We start from the raw sequence: 18079 nt of genomic DNA, 5'->3' as shown, positions 1-18079 counted from the left end.
TGGCAGTGTTGAAGGGCAGGTTGGATGGGGCTTGGAGCAGCCTGGTCTGGTGGGAAGTTGGAACTAGATGATCCTCAAGGTCCCCTCCAACCCAAACCATTTTGTGATTCTGCAATCCAGGGGTTGGTCCTGGTGGGGACATAGAGATCTGGGGACACCCACCAAGGTCTGGGCTCTGGGTCTGTGACCAGCCTGCCCTTGGGGACGGGTGCCAGAGACAAATCCTGTCCTGTGGGGCTGCTTCTACCCCAGTGCATGAATGATCCCTGCAGCACAGGGGTCTGCCCTGGCTGCAGGAGGCACCTTGGGAGGTTTACTGGGAAAAATGTCATTAAGGGATGAGATATTGGTCCCTTCATCCCTTAGCTGATGAAAAAAAGACAAACTTCCCTTCCTCTAAAATTTGTTCAGACTTCATTAGCTCAGACAAAAATATATACAGCTGGTGGGAGAGCCCTGCTAGTACAGCCCAAGCCTGTGTCCACTCTCCCTCCCATCCCTCTCAGACCACGTCCACATTATCCTGCCTCCCTCTCAATCAGCAGCACAGATTCCTGGTGGCATCTTACAAGTGGTTAAGATGTTCCTCAGGGAAGCTTTGGCCTGCTCTGGGCCGTCACCCCCATCCCAGAATGTCAGTACAAAGGTTGCTTGGTGCCAGGCTCACCATGGGTTGTCACCACGGGTGGTGGTCTTCAGCCAGACACGGGTGGCAGCAGAAAGCTCTCCATTGCTGAATCTGGTGAGGCTGGGTGGTGGGATCTCTGGAGAATGCTGGGACTTCTTTCTCAAACCCGATCCCTGAGGCCAGCTCCTGGGATCCACCAAGAAGTCCTCGATCCACCACAGCCTCCTGCTGCTACCAGAAGGTCCAGGGGGGCTGCATCATTTCGTAGGTGGGAATGCTGGTGACGTTGACGGGGATGGAGATGACAGCCCAGGGGAGCCCATGCTGCTCCAGGGAACGTCTGATCATGTACCTGGAAGGATACAAAGGTGCCAGGCACACGTGAGGTGGGAGAGTGGAGCCCAGACACGAGCACAAACCACAAACTAGCTCAAACAGAAACTCTGTGGATGAACTACGACTGAATCCCCTAATAACCTGGTTCCCCAAGTTGGACATGCCAACCTCTGGGACCTCCCTGTTTTGTGGGGACCAGGCTGCCTCTTGGCCCTCCCCAGGAGGTGTCCCCCACTTAGGGGGAAGATGAAACCCCTCTTGGGCACGGCACCTACCCGTCCCTGCCCAGCAGGAAGAGCGCGGGGATGTCGGCTGTGCGCCTGGTGCTGTCCTGGATCATCTCGATGTAGAAGCTGTCGTTGTCGTAGGCGTTATCGGCGATAATCACCGCCCGCCCGCCGTGCTCCTGGATCACACGGGTCTTCGACAGGAACGAGCAACCCCTGGTGGCAAAGCAGTGACAAACCCGTGGCGGCTGCGGGCAGCTCCTCGGCAGAGAAGTGCCAGAAGTCCCCTTGGAAATGCCCGAACCAGGGGTTGTCTCCCTGGCTCTGCGTCTCCTCCCCCCAAAACCCTGCTCCTCTCCGAGGCCGCTGCCCACACCCCCTGCCACCTTCTCCTAAATAAAAATAAAGCCCAGGAGGGGTTTCTCCAGCTTAGTGCAGGCTGGTTTCCAAGAGGCACAACAACAACAACATGCTGAGGGGTAGGAGCACCCTCGTGTCTTCCTCAAATGCCCAGGTGGGGTAAACGACAGGGAGGTGACGGTGGGATGTGGCTGTGGCTCTGTCACCCTCTGTGCCACAGGCAGCCCCCCTCCTGCCCCAGGTTGCCCCCCCAAGCTGCTCCCGCGATGCCAGACGTACCCCCTCTCCACCAAGGCAATCTGGTCCTGGATGAAGACACCATTGTTCAGCTCTCCACAGGCTTCGGGGGGATCTGCTGGGACCAGGTGGATCTGGTCGTACCTTGTGTTCTCCGAGGGGAAGACAGGCAGGGGTGAGTGAGGGGGGGATGGGGGCTCCTTCCCACCCCAGCCCCACCACAGTTGTCCCCTCTGTCCCCTGTCCTGCTCTTCCCTGTGTGGGGTGTGTTTCTGGGGAGATCCAGGGCTCCCAGGTGCAGGGATGCTGGTTGCTCCTTCCTACCTCCATAGAGCCATCACTCAAGAGCGTGCCTAGATCTTGGTGTGACCACAGGGAGGGGAAACTGAGGCACGGCACCATCCCTCCATAGAAGTGCTCCTGGGAAACATGTGAAGAGCCCCAGCCTTCTCCTCCAGTCCTCACTGTACCACGTGTTCCCTACCGGATCCACTCCTGCACCCCCATCCCAACCTCAGGTCTATTCAGCTTAACCTCAGACCAGCTGGTTTGTCTCTGCCATTTCCCACGGGAACCCTGAGAAGCCCTCCTGGAACTTGGCAACACCAGTCTCAGCCCTTGGAGGAGGTGGCACACCCTCTCTGAACACACGTGGGGCCAAACTCCCCCTCCAAAGGCCAAAGGCAGGGACCAGCACGTGCCTCTCTCCTAAGGGGGAGGCTCATGAAAGAGCAATGAGTCCAGTTTTTAGAAGAGGCTTCAAATCACTGGGGCCCCACAGTGGAGAAATATCAGGATGGAGGGACCCAAAACCAAGCCAGGCCCTTAATACTTACAAACACACCACCAAAATCCTTGGCTGGAGTGGCAGTGAAGATGTAGCGGATGTCTCCAGGGCTCAGCACTTGGAAATACAGGTATTCATGGATGCGTAGGCCTGGGTGTGCAGGGAGAGGGGAGATGCAGAGGGGGGAAAAAAGGAAAATTGCTGAAAAAAAGGGAAAATAACCAACTAGCCCACCTGAACTGCACCGTGCTGAAGGGAAGGCATCCTTTGGTAATGCCAGCTCCAGGCATGCGGGAGGGATGCACCTGGATCCTGGTGCAGGAGGGGAAAGCACCTGGATCCTGTGCATGGAGGGGAAAGGCACCTGGATCCTGTGCATGGAGGGAAAGGCACCTGGATCCTGGTGCATGGAGGGAAAGGCACCTGGATCCTGTGCATGGAGGGAAAGGCACCTGGATCCTGTGCATGGAGGGAAAGGCACCTGGATCCTGTGCATGGAGGGAAAGGCACCTGGATCCTGGTGCATGGAGGGAAAGGCACCTGGATCTTGGTGCAGGGAGGGAAAGGCACCTGGATCCTGTGCATGGAGGGAAAGGCACCTGGATCCTGGTGCATGGAGGGAAAGGCACCTGGATCCTGGTGCATGGAGGGAAAGGCACCTGGATCCTGGTGCATGGAGGGAAAGGCACCTGGATCCTGGTGCATGGAGGGAAAGGCACCTGGATCCTGGTGCATGGAGGGAAAGGCACCTGGATCCTGTGCATGGAGGGAAAGGCACCTGGATCCTGGTGCAGGAGGGAAAGGCACCTGGATCCTGTGCATGGAGGGAAAGGCACCTGGATCCTGGTGCATGGAGGGAAAGGCACCTGGATCCTGGTGCATGGAGGGAAAGGCACCTGGATCCTGTGCATGGAGGGAAAGGCACCTGGATCCTGTGCATGGAGGGAAAGGCACCTGGATCCTGGTGCATGGAGGGAAAGGCAAGGGGGCCGCGCAGCACCGAGGGGAAAGGCAGGCGGCGGGGGGCGGCGGGAGGGCCAGGCGGGCACGGGGCGCAGGCAGGGCGCAGGCAGGGCGCAGGCAGGGCGCAGGCAGGGCGCAGGCAGGCGGTGTGCGGGGCGGGAGCGGGGCAGGCGGTGCCACTCACCGCGGGCCGGGCAGGAGCAGAGGCAGAGGCAGAGCCAGAGCGACCGGCGCAGCATGGCTGCTCCCGGCCCCGCCGCGCGCCCCGCCCCGCGCCGCTCCCATTGGCCGCGCCCCCATCAACGCGCCTTCCCATTGGTCGGCGCAGCCGTCAATCTCCTGAGGGCCGCTCTATCCACCCTACCCCGGACCATCGAGTGAGCGTGCCCGGAAGTGGTCGCCTAGCAACGCGTGGCTCCCCCCCCCCTCCCGCGGAAGCTTCTGGGCGGGCGCGGTGCATTGTGGGGTGGGGCCTGCGGGAGCTGCCACCGGGAGCGCCGCCGGGATGATGGTGAGTGTCCCGCCCCGCCATCCGCCGCCATCCGCCGCCATCCCCGCCGCCGCCGCGCTCCGCCGCCCTCCCCGGCCCCCCTCGCCCTCCGGGGACCCTGCTTGGCGGGGTTGGGGCGGGTCCCGAGCCCGGATGGCGGAGGCCGGCCTGCCGCTCCTCAGGGCGTCAGGCGGCGAGTCAGGCCCCGCTTCCCGCCGGGCTCCTGAGGGTGGCCGGCCCGGGTGTGGGGGGAGGTTGGGTGGGAGCGGGGAGTGGTAGGACGTGCGGGGGTGAAGCTCGGTGGTCCCGCAGCCCCGGCCCAGGCCTCCCAGCCGCTCGGCCCGGCTGCCCAGCCCTGAGCCCCGTTGCTGTGGAAGGGGCAGGGTTCCTGCCTCTACCCTGCTTCCCCCGGGGGTGGAAGGGTTTATTTTCCGTTTGCTCTGGTGGCTGTGGAAGGACTCGGTGCCTCTTCTTCCACGGGACCTTGTCGGCACTGAGGGAGGCCGGGCTGTGGTTCTCACCCATCAGCCCCAGCCTTGTGTGTAGCGGCCCTGGGATGATTTTGCTCCCTGCCCGCAGGCGGCTGTTTAAAGCTGGGCGGCTCAGACTTTGGCTGCCTTGGGACTTGGTTTGAGCCGAGTCTGTACGGCAGGTTTGCTTCCTGAAAAGGGCAGGTGCTCTCCCGGAGCGGTGGGAAGCCCTTCTCAGGCAGATGTGATCCCTGAAGTCGTGTTTCTTTGCCACAGCCTTCCTCTCTGTGGAAGCGTCTGTCAGCAGCTGTCACCCCCTGGGGGTGACATGAGGGACATCCTCAATTGTACCAGGTTGCTCCACGCCCCATCCAACCTGGTCTGTGGTGTTTCCAGGGATGGGGCAGCCACAGCTTCCCTGGGCAACCTGGGCCAGGGTCTCACCACCCTCAAAGGAAATAATTTCTTTCTAATGTCTCATCTCCCATCTCCCCTCTTTGACACCATTATTCCCTCTCATCCCATCCCTCCCTGCCCTTGTCCCAAGCCCCTCCCCAGCTTTCCTGGAGCCCCTTCAGTCACTGGAAGGTGCTCTCAGGTCTCCCTGGAGCCTTCTCTTCTCCAGGCTGAACACCCCAACTCTCCCAGCCTGTCTCCAGAGCAGAGCTGCTCCAGCCCTGGGATGATTTTCATGGCCTCCTTAGAACTTGCTCCAGCAGCTCCATGTCCTTGTGCTGAGGACCCCAGCACCGGCCCCAGCCAAGGAGGGTCTCAGCAGCATGGAGCAGAGGGGGCCAGTCCCCTCCCTGGCGCTGCTGGTCACATTGCTGGTGACAGCCCAGGACACAATTGCCCTCTGGACTCCAGCACACACTGATGTCTCACGCCCAGCTTTTTACCCACCAGTACCCCCAAGCCCTCAGGGCTGCTCCCAATCCATCCAGCCTGGGTGATACTGGAGATTGCCCTGACCTGTGTGCAGGAACTTGCACTTGGCCTTGTTAAACTTCATGAGGTTCACGTGGTCCCACTTTTCAGGCTTGTCCAGGTCCCTCTGGATGTCCTCCTGTCCCTCAGGCCTGTCAGCCACAGCACGTCCCTGCTGGCTCAGAATTACCACAAACTCAGAACTTTGCTGTGGAGGGTGCCCACTTCTGGGGACAGTTGCCATGTGGTCCCAGAACGCGTGCTGGAGGCTGGTGGGTGAATTCCAGTCACACTGTGGGAGCAGGAGATGGGAAGCAGCGAGCTGCTCAGAAGGCAGAGGAATTTTCAGGAGGCTGCAGGTTTTGATCCCGGCCTTTTCGCGTGGTGGCAGCTTGTTGGGCTGTGAGGACTTAGCTCTGGGTGGTGACAGGTGAAGGTGGGAGTGACAGCCCTGCTGTGGGTTCTGTCTGCAGCCAACACCAGTGATCCTGCTGAAGGAGGGGACGGACACCTCGCAGGGCATCCCCCAGCTGGTCAGCAACATCAATGCCTGCCAGGTGATCGCCGAGGCCGTGCGCACCACCCTGGGGCCTCGGGGCATGGACAAGCTCATCGTGGATGACCGGGGTAAGTGCTGGGCAGGGGCCTCTCACAGCCTCTGGAAAAGTCACTCAGAAATCCTCTCCAAGTGCAGTAACCCTGACCCTGGCCTCCGCTCTTGGAAGAGGAGGTAGTGGTTGGGCCTGCTCACCTGAGTTAAGGCAGACAGGGTCTCTGGAGGATCACAGATGGTTTGGGTTGGAGGGACCTTAAAGAACATCTAGTCCCAACCCTCCTGCATGGGCAGGGACACCTCCCACCAGCCCAGGTTGCTCCAAGCCCCATCCAAGCTGCCCTTCAACACTGCCAGGGATGGGGCAGCCACAGCTTCCCTGGGCAACCTGGGCCAGGGTCTCACCATCCTCACAGCAAAGAATTTCCTGGAGCCCCTTCAGGCACTGGAAGGTGCTCTAAGGTCTCCCTGGAGCCTTCTCTTCTCCAGGCTGAACACCCCAACTCTCCCAGCCTGTCTCCAGAGCAGAGCTGCTCCACCTCTCAGATGATCTCTGTGGCCTCCTCTGGACTCTGTGCTGGAGCTCCATGTCCTTAATTGTGAGGTTGTGTAGATTCGGGGTTAGTGGGACTAGATATGAGAAAGTCCATACCAGAAAGCAGAAGCATCTTCAACATTTCCTTCAGCTATCCCTGACCACCTATATCTGTTTTTTAAATGAGGCTCATGGTGTGTGAGCAGATGTGGCTGAGCTCGAGTTCAGTGGGTAGTACTGTATTTTCTTTAAAAATATGATATAGGGATGAGACGACTCTCCCTCTGAAAAGACTTCTGTGAAGTCACCAAACAAATGTGGTGTTTGTGGGGTTTTTATTGCTTATTAAATAGTTGTTACAACAAGGCACTGTAGTCACTTAAAAATCATAGAACCCCCTACTCGCTGGGGTTGGAAGGGCCTGAAAGAGCATCTAGTTCCAACCCCCCTGCCATGGGGAGGGACATCTCCCACCAGACCAGGTTGCTCCAAGCCCCATCCAACCTGCCCTTGAACACTTAAAAAGTATAATTGGATTTCAATTTACCTAGTAACTACTGTGGTTGATTTCTAGTCTCTTTCTTCACAGCAGTGTGAGATTAGAATATCTGTATCTGTCTGAGGAGGCTTTTGAGAAGTAAGAGGAAAATTTAAAGGCCCGTTAATTGCTGTGAAGACTTAGTCTGCACTCAGACTAAATTCAGTTTATCTGCTCCCAAAAAGGGACTAAAATGACCCTGTTCATACGCAATGGAGACACCTGCTGAGACACCCTCTGTGAAACAGCAGTTCTGGGCTCCCCCTTGCTGTGTGTTGACCCCTTTTCAGCTGATTTCTAGCTGTGTATCTGTCTGTGGGAGTGGATTAAAATGTGGTGGTGGTCACATTGCACATCACAGAGGAGAAAAAACCCAGTAATTTGGCTGAAGAAAAAGGTCTTTAGGTGGAAATGTGGTATGAGAGGCTGTGGTGGTTGAGAGAGAAGAAGATTCACAATGATGCAGGACTGGATGGGTCAAGCAGTGCTGGAGAGAGGAGACTGGCTGGTCTGAAGGACAGTGGGATCAAGTTGCACCAGGGGAGGTTTATATTGAATGTTAGAAGAAACTTCTTCACTGAAAGGGTAATTAACCAGTGGCACAGGCTGCCCAGGGAAGGGGTTGAATCACCATCCCTGGTGGTGTTTGAAGGATGTGTAGATGTGGTGCTGAGGGACACGGTTTAAGCACTGGACTTGGTAGAGTTGAGTTATGGTTGGTAGAGTTGGGTTAAGGGTTGAACTCCATGACCGTAAAGGTCTTTTCCAACCAGAACAGTTCTCTGACTCATGTGTCTCTGAGACCTGAAAAGCTCCCCTGGGTGTTGGGGTGCTCTTTCAGGGTGACCAGGCCAGTTGAGCTTGACTTCCCTTTGTGCATCAATCCTAGGCAAAGCCACCATCTCCAATGATGGTGCCACCATCCTGAAGCTCCTCGATGTTGTCCATCCAGCTGCCAAGACCTTGGTGGACATCGCCAAATCACAGGATGCAGAGGTAGGAGGTCACCTGGCAAGGTTGCTCCCACCAGTGGTGGTGTGGGCTTTGTGTTCACGGGTGGGGATTGCTCAGGAGGTGCTGACATTTATCCTGGTTTCTTTACTGACATCTTCTCTTTTGTGGTGACCCCCTCTCACACTGCTGAGGGGGGTTGGAAACTTCAACAATACAAAGTTCACGTTTCATGAAGGTAGAGGATGGGGGAATGAGTCACCCCTCAAACAGGATGTAGCCTGAACCCAGCCATCTCCTTCCCTAAAGAATCCAGCCACAAGTATGTGAGCAGAGAGGATGATGGACTCTTGTTTCCTTCTTCAGGTTGGTGATGGGACCACGTCTGTAACTCTGCTGGCTGCCGAGTTCCTGAAGCAGGTGAAGCCCTACGTGGAGGAAGGTCTCCATCCTCAGATCATCATCCGTGCCTTCCGCACAGCAACCCAGCTGGTAAGGCAGCACTGCAGCCTGGGGGGTGTCTGGGGCTTCTCTACCGTGTCCAGGGAGAGGAATTCTGGGCCAAAGATTCAAGAACACACTTGCAGGCACAAGTTGATGATGAAGGCATGTTGGGGGAGGCAGAAGCCATCTCATAATGTTTTCTTGCAAACATCAGCTGCCTTTCCTGGTGTCAGGGAGCTGCTGTTACCAGCTAGTGCCTCTTGAGCACTGCTGCTTCCTTTGTTTTTACTCCAGGGAGGAATAATGAAGTGGGAAAATTCCTTTTACCATTCTTCTGATCACTGCTGCTCCTTGGTAAACCCCATCATTAGGCTCGATCCTCTCTGGAGGTTAACTCCTTGAGTAGCCCTTTGGTTTCTCAGGTCTCTGCTGAAACCAGTGGAGCAGCTCTGAGCCTCTTCCCAATCCTTTTACATCTGTGTTGGTGTGTTTCTTACAGTCACTGGGCTGGAAGGGCTGAGGGGTTCAGACTCTTCCCAGTGTCCTGGGACAGGACAAGGGGCAGTGGGCACAAACTGGAGCACAGGAGGTTGAACCTGAATACGAGAAAACCCTTCTTTATTCTGAGGGTAACAGAGCCCTGGAACAAGCTGCCCAGGGAGGCTGTGTAGTCTCCATCCCTGGAGACATTCCAAACCCACCTGGACGTGTTCCTGTGGGATCTGCTGTAGGGGATCCTGCTCTGGCATGGGGATTTCGACTAGATGATCTCCAGAGGTCCCTTCCAACCCCCACCACTCTGTGATTCTGAAGAGCTCAGATGGTTGAAACTTCAGAAATGCTGAAGTAGGGAATAAAAGGTGACAGAAAATACAAAGAGAAGAGTTGGAAATGTGATCAGCTGAAGAGCATGAATCATTAATCCAGCTGTTGGCTTGTGTCTTGGCAGGCTGTAAACAAGATCAAAGACATTGCTGTCTCAGTGAAGAAGGAAGATAAAGAGTAAGTTTCCCTTACAGATGACCTGGTTGTGTAACTGGGGTTGTTCTTGAGCCTTTGGAGTTTCCTGCTCCTCCAGGGGAGATGCTGTGCTCTCGCTTGGGCTGCAGCAAATTATGTAGGCCAGTGTTTTCCAGTGCACATGGAGGAAGCCAGGGACCAAAATAAATGGCCTGATTTCTTTTTTTCCACTGGTGGTGGAGACTTGCAGCTTTTCCTGATGAATTCCTGAAGTCAGACAGCTAATAAGTGAACAAGACCATGCGTTTTCCTTTCTTTCTTGCAGTGAGCAGAGAAGCCTGCTGGAGAAGTGTGCAGCCACAGCCCTGAGCTCTAAGCTGATATCCCAGAGCAAGGAGTTTTTCTCCAAGATGGTGGTGGATGCTGTCATGATGTTAGATGACTTGTTACAACTCAAAATGATTGGGATCAAGAAGGTGCAAGGAGGTGCTCTGGAAGTAAGTTCTGTGGGAACCTGTCCTGAAGGTTGACAGTGGTCACAGCTCATTTGGTGGGCTGACTCCAGCAGAAATGCAGCCTGGCTTGATAGTGCCTGTTTGGGAATTACCACATTGAAACAGGCTGTTCCATGAGGAAAAACCTTAGCAGGTAGGGCTGGATTTCTCTTCTGTAGGTAGAAAAATCTGTTTTTTTTAACCAGATGCACTCTTCTCTTTCTGCCCTCTGCAGCAAATGTTAGTGATACAAATTATGTTTATATCTCTGCAAATAATGAATATTTTATGGGAAGTCTTTGTTACTTCTGGAACCAGAAGTCCTGGTTGTATGTGTGGATACTGGGTTGGTAAAGATGCCAAGGAAATGTTGTGAGGGAGCTGGTCTGTGGTGTACAGAGCAGGAGGGATCTGTGGTGTGTGCCACAGTGCTGGAATACCTGTCAGGGATGGGGCTGCACCCAGGTGTGTGGCAGGGACTTGTCCTTGGGCTGTGGGGCAGTTGGTGTGTCCATGCTCTCTCCCTGTGCAGGTTTGACCTGTTGCTTGGGACCCTTCTGCTGAAAAGTAAAGCCCTCCACAGTCTGTGACTTGTGATTCTGTGGCTGTTGCTGTCTGTAAATGCTGTGTGAGCATTTTCATGGAGAAGAGACATTATAATCACGCTGTTATCTTGCCCGGACAGCTCACTTAGTGTATTAGGAACATTTCAGCATCTGGTTTTGTGGTGTCTGGGCTTGCTGACATCCTGAGGCTTGCAGAAATTGGTCCCCTGGGGAGGATGGTGTCTCCCACTCTGGCTAAAAGCAGCTCTCCCTCCTCTGTGTTGTTTTGCCCTTGTGTTCTGCTGACAGATTCCTTGGTGACTTGTGTGAGGATGGGGCAAAGAATTTGGCACGCTGCCTTTCAGGGCTGGTTTGTGGGAGATCCTGGATCATCTCACCCTGTCAGCTAGAGCTGAGGAAGCCTTTGCTTGTCCTGGCTGAGGAGGGACAGTGACGCGGGGCAGAGCCAAGTCTGCAGGGCAGGGGTAGACACTTGGGGTAGGAGATGTAGATGCTGGTTTCTCTCTCAGTCATGAAGATAAGAAGGTCACTTCAGGGGGCAGCCTTGGGCAGGGCCTTCCTGCTGCTAAACAGTCCCTGAGCTGGTGATGGAGCTTGGGAAATAAAACAGGGCAAAAAACCCAGACGTTGTGTGTGGGGCTGAGGATGAGAAGTATCCATCTTCAAAGGGTAGGACTGGGAAAGGCATCAGAGAGAGAACAGATGGCTCCATCCCTTGATCTTCAGACTGTGTGTAGCATCTTCTGCAGCGTTTTGAGGGGTGGAAAGGAAGTGACAGCAGCTGGGTTGGTGCAGAGAGAGAAGAAAATGTTTGATGCTTATTTTCTTTAAAAGTGGGTTAATCAGAGGAGGCGGCTGTTGGTGAGTGCTTTGTAAATGAGGGCTCTGGAAGCAGGGAGTCTCCTGTGGGAGTTACTAACCCAGTGGAGAAAGCCTTGGGAGGCTGAGCCTAACACAAATCCCTGTCTTCAAGGACTCCCAGCTGGTGGCCGGGGTTGCCTTTAAGAAGACGTTCTCTTACGCCGGGTTTGAAATGCAGCCCAAGAAGTACCAGTCTCCCAAGATTGCCCTGCTGAACGTGGAGCTGGAGCTCAAGGCTGAGAAGGACAATGCTGAAGTCAGAGTAAACACGGTGGAGGTAAGACCTGAAAGGGGAGCTTGTCCTTCCTTGGGCCCACAGGATGGGGTGGCTGCTTGAGAGCCAGTGGGATAAATGGGATTGCCCTCTGCACATCCTTCGCCTGAAAGCAGCTGGTGGGTTTCACTGCCTGGTTTGGGAGAGGGATATGGCAGACTTGGACTTGCAGCAGGTTTGGGGCATGTTTCTGCTCAGCCGTCGTGCCTCAGTTACACCTTGAGAAGTCATCAGCTGCGTGGTGACTTCTTCATGCCTAACAAGTAGCCTTCCAGGGAAAGCTACTTAAGCAGTGCTTGAAATGCTGAGAAAGCCTGTAAGTATTTAAAGAGACAAAGTAGCCATTTGGACAGTAGTTCCTTTTCCACCTTGTTAAAATACTTCTATGAAACATGGTCTTTCTCTCACCATAGAATCATGGAATGGTTAAGGAAGGGACCTTAAAGATCCTCAGGTTCCAGCCTCCCTACTGTGAGCAGGAGCTGCATGCACTTTAGAAGTTCTGCATACACTTGGTTCCTGCATAACTGTGGTGCCTGAAGATGTCTCTGCTTCCCTTGAGGGCTCTTGGCTCCAGAGATCTCAGGAATTCTTTCCTTCAAGTGCCCCTCTCTGCTGTGCTGAACACCAGGGTCTTCCCTGGTGTAGTAGCTGCTGCTTGTGCTGCTGCTGTAGGCTTTCCCAGCTGGCAGTGGCTGCATTCCCCTGGCAGCTGGAGCACAGCTGGCTCATGAAGCCTGGGCACACAGGGGTTTTCTCAGGACATGGTTTTTCTTCTGATATCTGTGAGTCTCTGCCCCAAATCCACACACACTTCTGTGAACGCCTCAGACATTCATAGAATCCCTGTTTCCTCCTTGTGTGCTCTCTTGAGCCTCTCTGCCAGTTCATCCAGCCCCTTTATTGACTCAGTTGAGCTGCTGGCAGCATTTTGGCCGTTGGGTAGAAAGGGGAGTGACCTCAAACCACCTGTGAGTCCTGGAGAACAGTTTCCTGCCTCCCTGCTGCCTTCCCCCACCTCTGTAACCTGAGTGCTTCTCCCTTTCCCATCCCTGCCAGGACTACCAGGCCATCGTGGATGCCGAGTGGAACATCTTGTATGACAAACTAGACAAAATCCACAAGTCAGGAGCCAAGGTTGTCCTTTCCAAACTTCCTATTGGTGATGTGGCTACTCAGTACTTTGCAGACAGAGACATGTTCTGTGCCGGCCGCGTCCCGGAGGAGGATCTCAAGCGCACCATGATGGTGAGTTGCCTTGTTCCACAGCAAAGCCTTTGGGTTTGTTCTGAGCAGTGCCAGGCTGGTCATTCCCAAAACAGGGCAGCAATCAGTGACTGAACTTGCTGTTCCTCACAAAGATGTAAGATTTAAATGGCATAATTTTTTGGGCCAATGCAGTTATTATGTAAAGTTGCCCTATACTGGCAAGGCTCTTCCTTGATGGAATGAATGTTTGCATAATAGTTGCATAGAATAATTGAATCCCAGACTAGTTTGGGTTGGAAGGGACCTTAAAGCTCACCTAGATCCAACCCCCTGCATGGGCAGGGACACCTCCCACCAGCCCAGGTTGCTCCAAGCCCCATCCAACCTGTCCTTCAACACTGCCAGGGATGGGGCAGCCACAGCTTCTCTGGGCAACCTGGGCCAGGGTCTCTCCACCCTCACAGCAAAGAATTTCCTCCTAAGATCGTAATCTCCCCTCTTGCAGTGTGAAACCCTTCCCCCTCATCCCACCCCTCCCTGCCCTTGTCCCAAGCCCCTCCCCAGCTTTCCTGGAGCCCCTTCAGGCACTGGAAGGTGCTCTAAGGACTTCCTGGAGCCTTCTCTTCTCCAGGCTGAACACCCCAACTCTCTCTGCCTGTCTGCAGAGCAGAGCTGCTCCAGCTCTTTATTCTTTTCCATGGCCTCCTCTGGACTGTTCATCCTGAGTGTTTTTCTCCTAAGCTTTGTGCAGCTGCTGGACTCTCAAACCTGTGAGTTCTTCAAGGACTTAGAGGAAACATGATCCTTTTTTGCTGCTGAGGATTGTTCCTGGTGCTTGTAGCCTGCCTAGATGTGTGAGCTGGGAGGAAAGCAGAAGGGTTTCTTTCCTGAATCTACCCTGTAGGGTGGTTTTGCATCAACTGAAAGGTCAGGAACCTGCTGGGCAAATTTGTCTTGCTGGTCAGTGCTGGCAGTGCCACACTCTTCTCCTTCCCCTGCAGGCCTGTGGTGGCTCCATTCAGACCAGTGTCAACGCCCTGTCGGATGATGTTCTGGGCCGCTGTGAGCTCTTTGAGGAGACTCAGATTGGAGGGGAGAGGTAAAGGCACCAGCTCTGGCCATGTACTGTCCCGTGGAGGTGATTGTTGGTTTGGGAAGTGAAGGTCTGAGTGTTGGTGGGTTGAGCATCTCTCAAGGTGTGAAAACACCCGTGTGTTGTTGCTGCTTTTCATGAGGCTGAGGAGGGAGGGGGCAGGAGTAAGTTTTCATCTCAATCTTACCTCTTTTATATGCCTTTAAAAATAGACATTTGTTGCCCAGTGCCATGCAGAAAGCATGGGGGTGGTGTTTAATTTGTAACTGAAAAGCAAGGCCTTGTGGGGTTGATGGTGGCACTCATCTGATGTCCCATGGTGCCACTTCCCTGTCAGTGCAGTTGGAGCTGGGGACCACACAGTGGGGTTCTGGAGGAGGAGTCCTCTTTGGGGCTGCCTGCTAACCTCTGCTGTCTTCCTGCCAAGGGAAAATGAGAGCTCTGGTTTAGCACAAAGCCCTGGCAACAGGAATGAGAGCGGGTTGTCCTGGGTCAGCTGGAATTTCACTGGTGTCTTGCCTGGCTCTGCTCCTGAGCTGCAGGTCTGGTGGGGACACTGCCTATCAGCTGTACATCAGGCTTGGAAAGAGCTGCTCCGTTTCCTTAGTATCCCTGTGAAGCCTGTTGAGCAGCAGCACTGCTTCTCCATCCCCATCACCCTTCTTGCCCTTGGCAGGTACAACTTCTTCACAGGCTGCCCAAAGGCCAAGACCTGCACCATCATCCTGCGTGGGGGCGCCGAGCAGTTCATGGAGGAGACGGAGCGTTCCCTGCACGATGCCATCATGATCGTCAGGAGAGCGATCAAGGTGAGCACCAGCAGAGAAACCTCCCTGCTGGGCTGGCCTCGGGCTAGCTGATGGGAGCTGGCACGGCTGGAACTCCTTCTAGAAACCTTTTCACACACCAGCATTTGGCTGAGGTCTCTTGGGAGCTGCTGGTGGTGGAGTGGAGCGTACGGACAGGCAGCAGCTGGCTGATGAACCAAGTGCTGTCCCATGGCCAGAGCAGCCTTGTCTCTGCAGCATTTCCAGCTGCTTTTCAGGCATTCCTGGCTTTTGCCTCCTCTCCAGTATGGCTGCAACTTGTGCTTGCTGGCTTTGGGGTGGTCTGTAAACACCTCCATGCCAAAGGGAACACAATCATCTGGGTGCAACAGGTGGATCTTCACTAGGTAGATCTCAGGTGCATGTCAGTGCCTCTTAAAGCTACTTGTTCCCTCTCTTGGGGACCAACCTGAGGGGTTAACTGTCCCCAGGCTGTGAAGCAAGCTGGAAGCACCAAGAGAGAAATCTGAGGGATGTGTGGAAGTGAGCTCAGTGTGTGGAATTGCTGGTCCTGTGTGATAGATGCTGCCCAACTGTGGGTGTTTCTGGGTTATGTGCAGCGAGGTGTTAACGTGATGCTGGCTGGTTAAAGCAGCCTGGAGGCTGCCTGCCCTGAGGGGCTGGGAAGAGGCATCTCAGGATTTTTTTAGAACTTGTTTTCCTTTAGCAAGAACATCCTGATCTCCCTACTGAGACAAATAAGGAAGGGGGGGGAAATAGCAGAACTTGGCTGCGAAATGTTGCTGCAAGTATCCTGAATTTGGAATGCTTTGCAGCAGTGAGGGAAACTTGCCCAGCACCAGGGGACTGTGCTCTGCTGTCCCTCCCCTGGCACTGTGTCCCCAAACCACCCCTTCATCCTGTGCCCTGCTGGGCAGAGCTGCTGGTTGCTGCCACAGGAGATTCTTGGCCTGTTTCTGGAGCTCCCAGGGGCAGCAGCAGCCTGGGCTGTAGATTCTCCAGGGCCTGGTGTGTCTGCATCTCCCTGACATGCAGCCCTAGCAGGCAGGATTTCCCTGGCAGGAGACTTTGAGACTTTTCCCTTGTCTTTCAGAACGACTCGGTGGTTGCCGGTGGTGGCGCGATAGAGATGGAGCTTTCCAAGTACCTCCGGGACTATTCCAGGACCATTCCAGGCAAGCAGCAGCTGCTGATAGGTGCTTATGCTAAAGCCCTGGAGATCATTCCCCGCCAGCTCTGCGACAACGCCGGCTTTGATGCCACCAACATCCTGAACAAGCTCCGAGCCAAGCACGCGCAGGTGGGTGCCCAGCTGGGAACCGGGGGCTCTGAGGGACAACCAGGATGAGCAGTTCTTCTTTTCTGTTTTCCTTGATCCTGAGGGGTCAGGTGCAACTCAAGCCCAGCCCATGTTGGGCTTCTGTCTTCTTGGATGAAATGCAGTGCTTTGTTTCCAGGCCCAAGTGTGGGCTTGGTGCGGGTTCCTGTAAACGGAGCTGATCTGTTTTCCCTTTGATCACAGCCGTGGGGTGACTTCCAGAGCTGGGAGTTTTGATTTGCTTTTTAAAAATGCATCGTTTGTCAGGAAGGAGGTTTCTAAATGGAAGTAATTAGCGTGTAGAAGTTGGCTGAGCTGCGTGTTTTCCAGAGGAGCTGCAGACTGAAGGTCTGGATTGTGCGGCATCACTTCCCATCCTGTGGTGGGAGTGTGTGCCCAGGCAGTCCTAATTCAGGCAGTTGGGTTTGGCCCCTTGGCTTCTCTCTGAAGCCACTGCCACTTTGGGGGTCACTGCCCCCACCTTCCATCCTGCTGGTGATTTTGAGGTTACGGATAGAATGCCCCAAAATGAGCAGCTGAGTCTTGGGCTGCAAAAACCGGAGCTGTGGGTGGAGAAGTGAGACAGCAGTGGAGTGGAGGTCAGTCCTGAACAGCTTCTGCAGCTTTTCCCTCTCAAATATCCCTTTGTACAGCAAGGCCCAGTTTGTGCCTCCCCCGGAGTGTTTGCATGTGTCCAACTCCCAGTGCACTGGCCCCAAAGTCACAGAATCCCAGACTGGTTTGGGTTGGAAGAGACCTTCAAGATCATCCAGTCCCATCCCCCTGCATGGGCAGGGACACCTCCCACCAGCCCAGGCTGCTCCAAGCCCCATCCAACCTGCCCTTCAACACTGCCAGGGATGGGGCAGCCACAGCTTCCCTGGGCAACCTGGGCCAGGGTCTCACCACCCTCACAGCCAAGAATTTCTTCCCAGTGTCCAACCTAAATCTTCCCTCTTCCAGTTTTGATCCATCCCCCTCATCCCATCCTTCCCTCCTGCCCTTGTCCCAAGCCCCTCCCCAGCTTTCCTGGAGCCCCTTCAGGCACTGGAAGGTGCTCTCAGGTCTCCCTGGAGCCTTCTCTTCTCCAGGCTGAACACCCCAACTCTCCCAGCCTGTCTCCAGAGCAGAGCTGCTCCAGCCCTCCCAGCATCTCCACGCTCTTCCTCCGAACTCTCCCAACAGCCACGTTCTGGTGTTGGTGACCTTTAAAACTGGACCCAGAGGGTGATTCCCCAGATCCTATCCAACCCAATAACCAGACCCTTTTCCCTCCCTCTCTCCCAGGGTGGGATGTGGTACGGCGTGGACGTCAACAACGAGGACATCGCCGACAACTTCGAGGCCTGCGTGTGGGAGCCGGCCGTGGTGCGCGTCAACGCGCTGACCGCCGCCTCCGAGGCCGCCTGCCTCATCGTCTCGGTGGACGAGACCATCAAGAACCCCCGGTCCACTGTGGATGCTGCTCCCGGCGCCCGGGGACGGGGCCGACCCCGACCCCACAACCACTGAGCCCCCCACCAGGGTGGGCCTTGGGTGCTCTGCCAGGGGAAACGGAGTTGATGTCTCGCTTCGTTAACGAGCCGTCGGCCAGGCGGTGGTTGCCGGGGCTCGCGGGCAGCCCCTGGCCTTGTGTCATTGAAGAGTCAAGTCTTGGCCTGGGCAGCAGCCTCCTGGGAGCTGCCCTGCCCCAACATGTCCTACCACAGCACTGATCCCCTGAGGCTCACCTCATCCTTCCACGTGGGAACAGCATGGAGCAGAGTCCTCTTCAGCACTGGCAGGGAGTGCAGCCAGCCTGGCCTTTCTTGGTATTTATACTATTTTTTTCTTTTTTTTTTTTTTTTTGGTCTTTCTGCTGGGGGTTTTTGACCCAGGCTCAAACACAATAAAGACAGGTTGGTGTTTAAGTGGCACGTGGGGTTTGTTCTCTGCTGCTTCTGGGGTGTGGGAGCTGCTTGTTTGGCTTCAAAAATCGACCTTTTGTTTTGTTTTGGTTTTCCCTGTTTAAAGAAGCAGGTGCTATGCTGGGAATCACAGAGTCACAGACTGGGTTGGAGGGACCTTCAA

The 18079-nt window shown here is 55.1% G+C and overlaps 2 protein-coding genes across 2 annotated transcripts; one reads left to right on the top strand and one right to left on the bottom strand.

Moving 5' to 3' along the window:
- Window positions 1-397: 397 nt before the first annotated feature.
- On the bottom strand, window positions 398-3801 carry PRADC1 (protease associated domain containing 1). Its single transcript, XM_051617372.1, has 5 exons — window positions 3723-3801; window positions 2625-2725; window positions 1831-1940; window positions 1240-1407; window positions 398-980 (listed from the first exon to the last, which is right to left on the bottom strand). The coding sequence occupies exons 1-5, from the start codon at window positions 3775-3777 to the stop codon at window positions 860-862; spliced, it is 555 nt and encodes a 184-aa protein (XP_051473332.1). The 5' UTR covers window positions 3778-3801; the 3' UTR covers window positions 398-859.
- Window positions 3802-3991: 190 nt separating this feature from the next.
- CCT7 (chaperonin containing TCP1 subunit 7) lies at window positions 3992-17925 on the top strand. The gene is made up of 12 exons (XM_051617344.1): window positions 3992-4049; window positions 5899-6052; window positions 7941-8047; window positions 8369-8494; window positions 9396-9448; window positions 9732-9903; window positions 11440-11604; window positions 12661-12849; window positions 13812-13909; window positions 14580-14712; window positions 15785-15991; window positions 17297-17925. Exons 1-12 carry the CDS (start codon window positions 4044-4046, stop codon window positions 17519-17521), a joined length of 1635 nt encoding a protein of 544 aa, XP_051473304.1. The 5' UTR covers window positions 3992-4043; the 3' UTR covers window positions 17522-17925.
- Window positions 17926-18079: the final 154 nt, after the last annotated feature.

This window comes from Apus apus, chromosome 4 (genome assembly GCF_020740795.1).
Source record: "Apus apus isolate bApuApu2 chromosome 4, bApuApu2.pri.cur, whole genome shotgun sequence".
Lineage (NCBI taxonomy): Eukaryota > Metazoa > Chordata > Aves > Apodiformes > Apodidae > Apus > Apus apus.
This window is presented reverse-complemented; position numbering and strand designations above follow the sequence as displayed.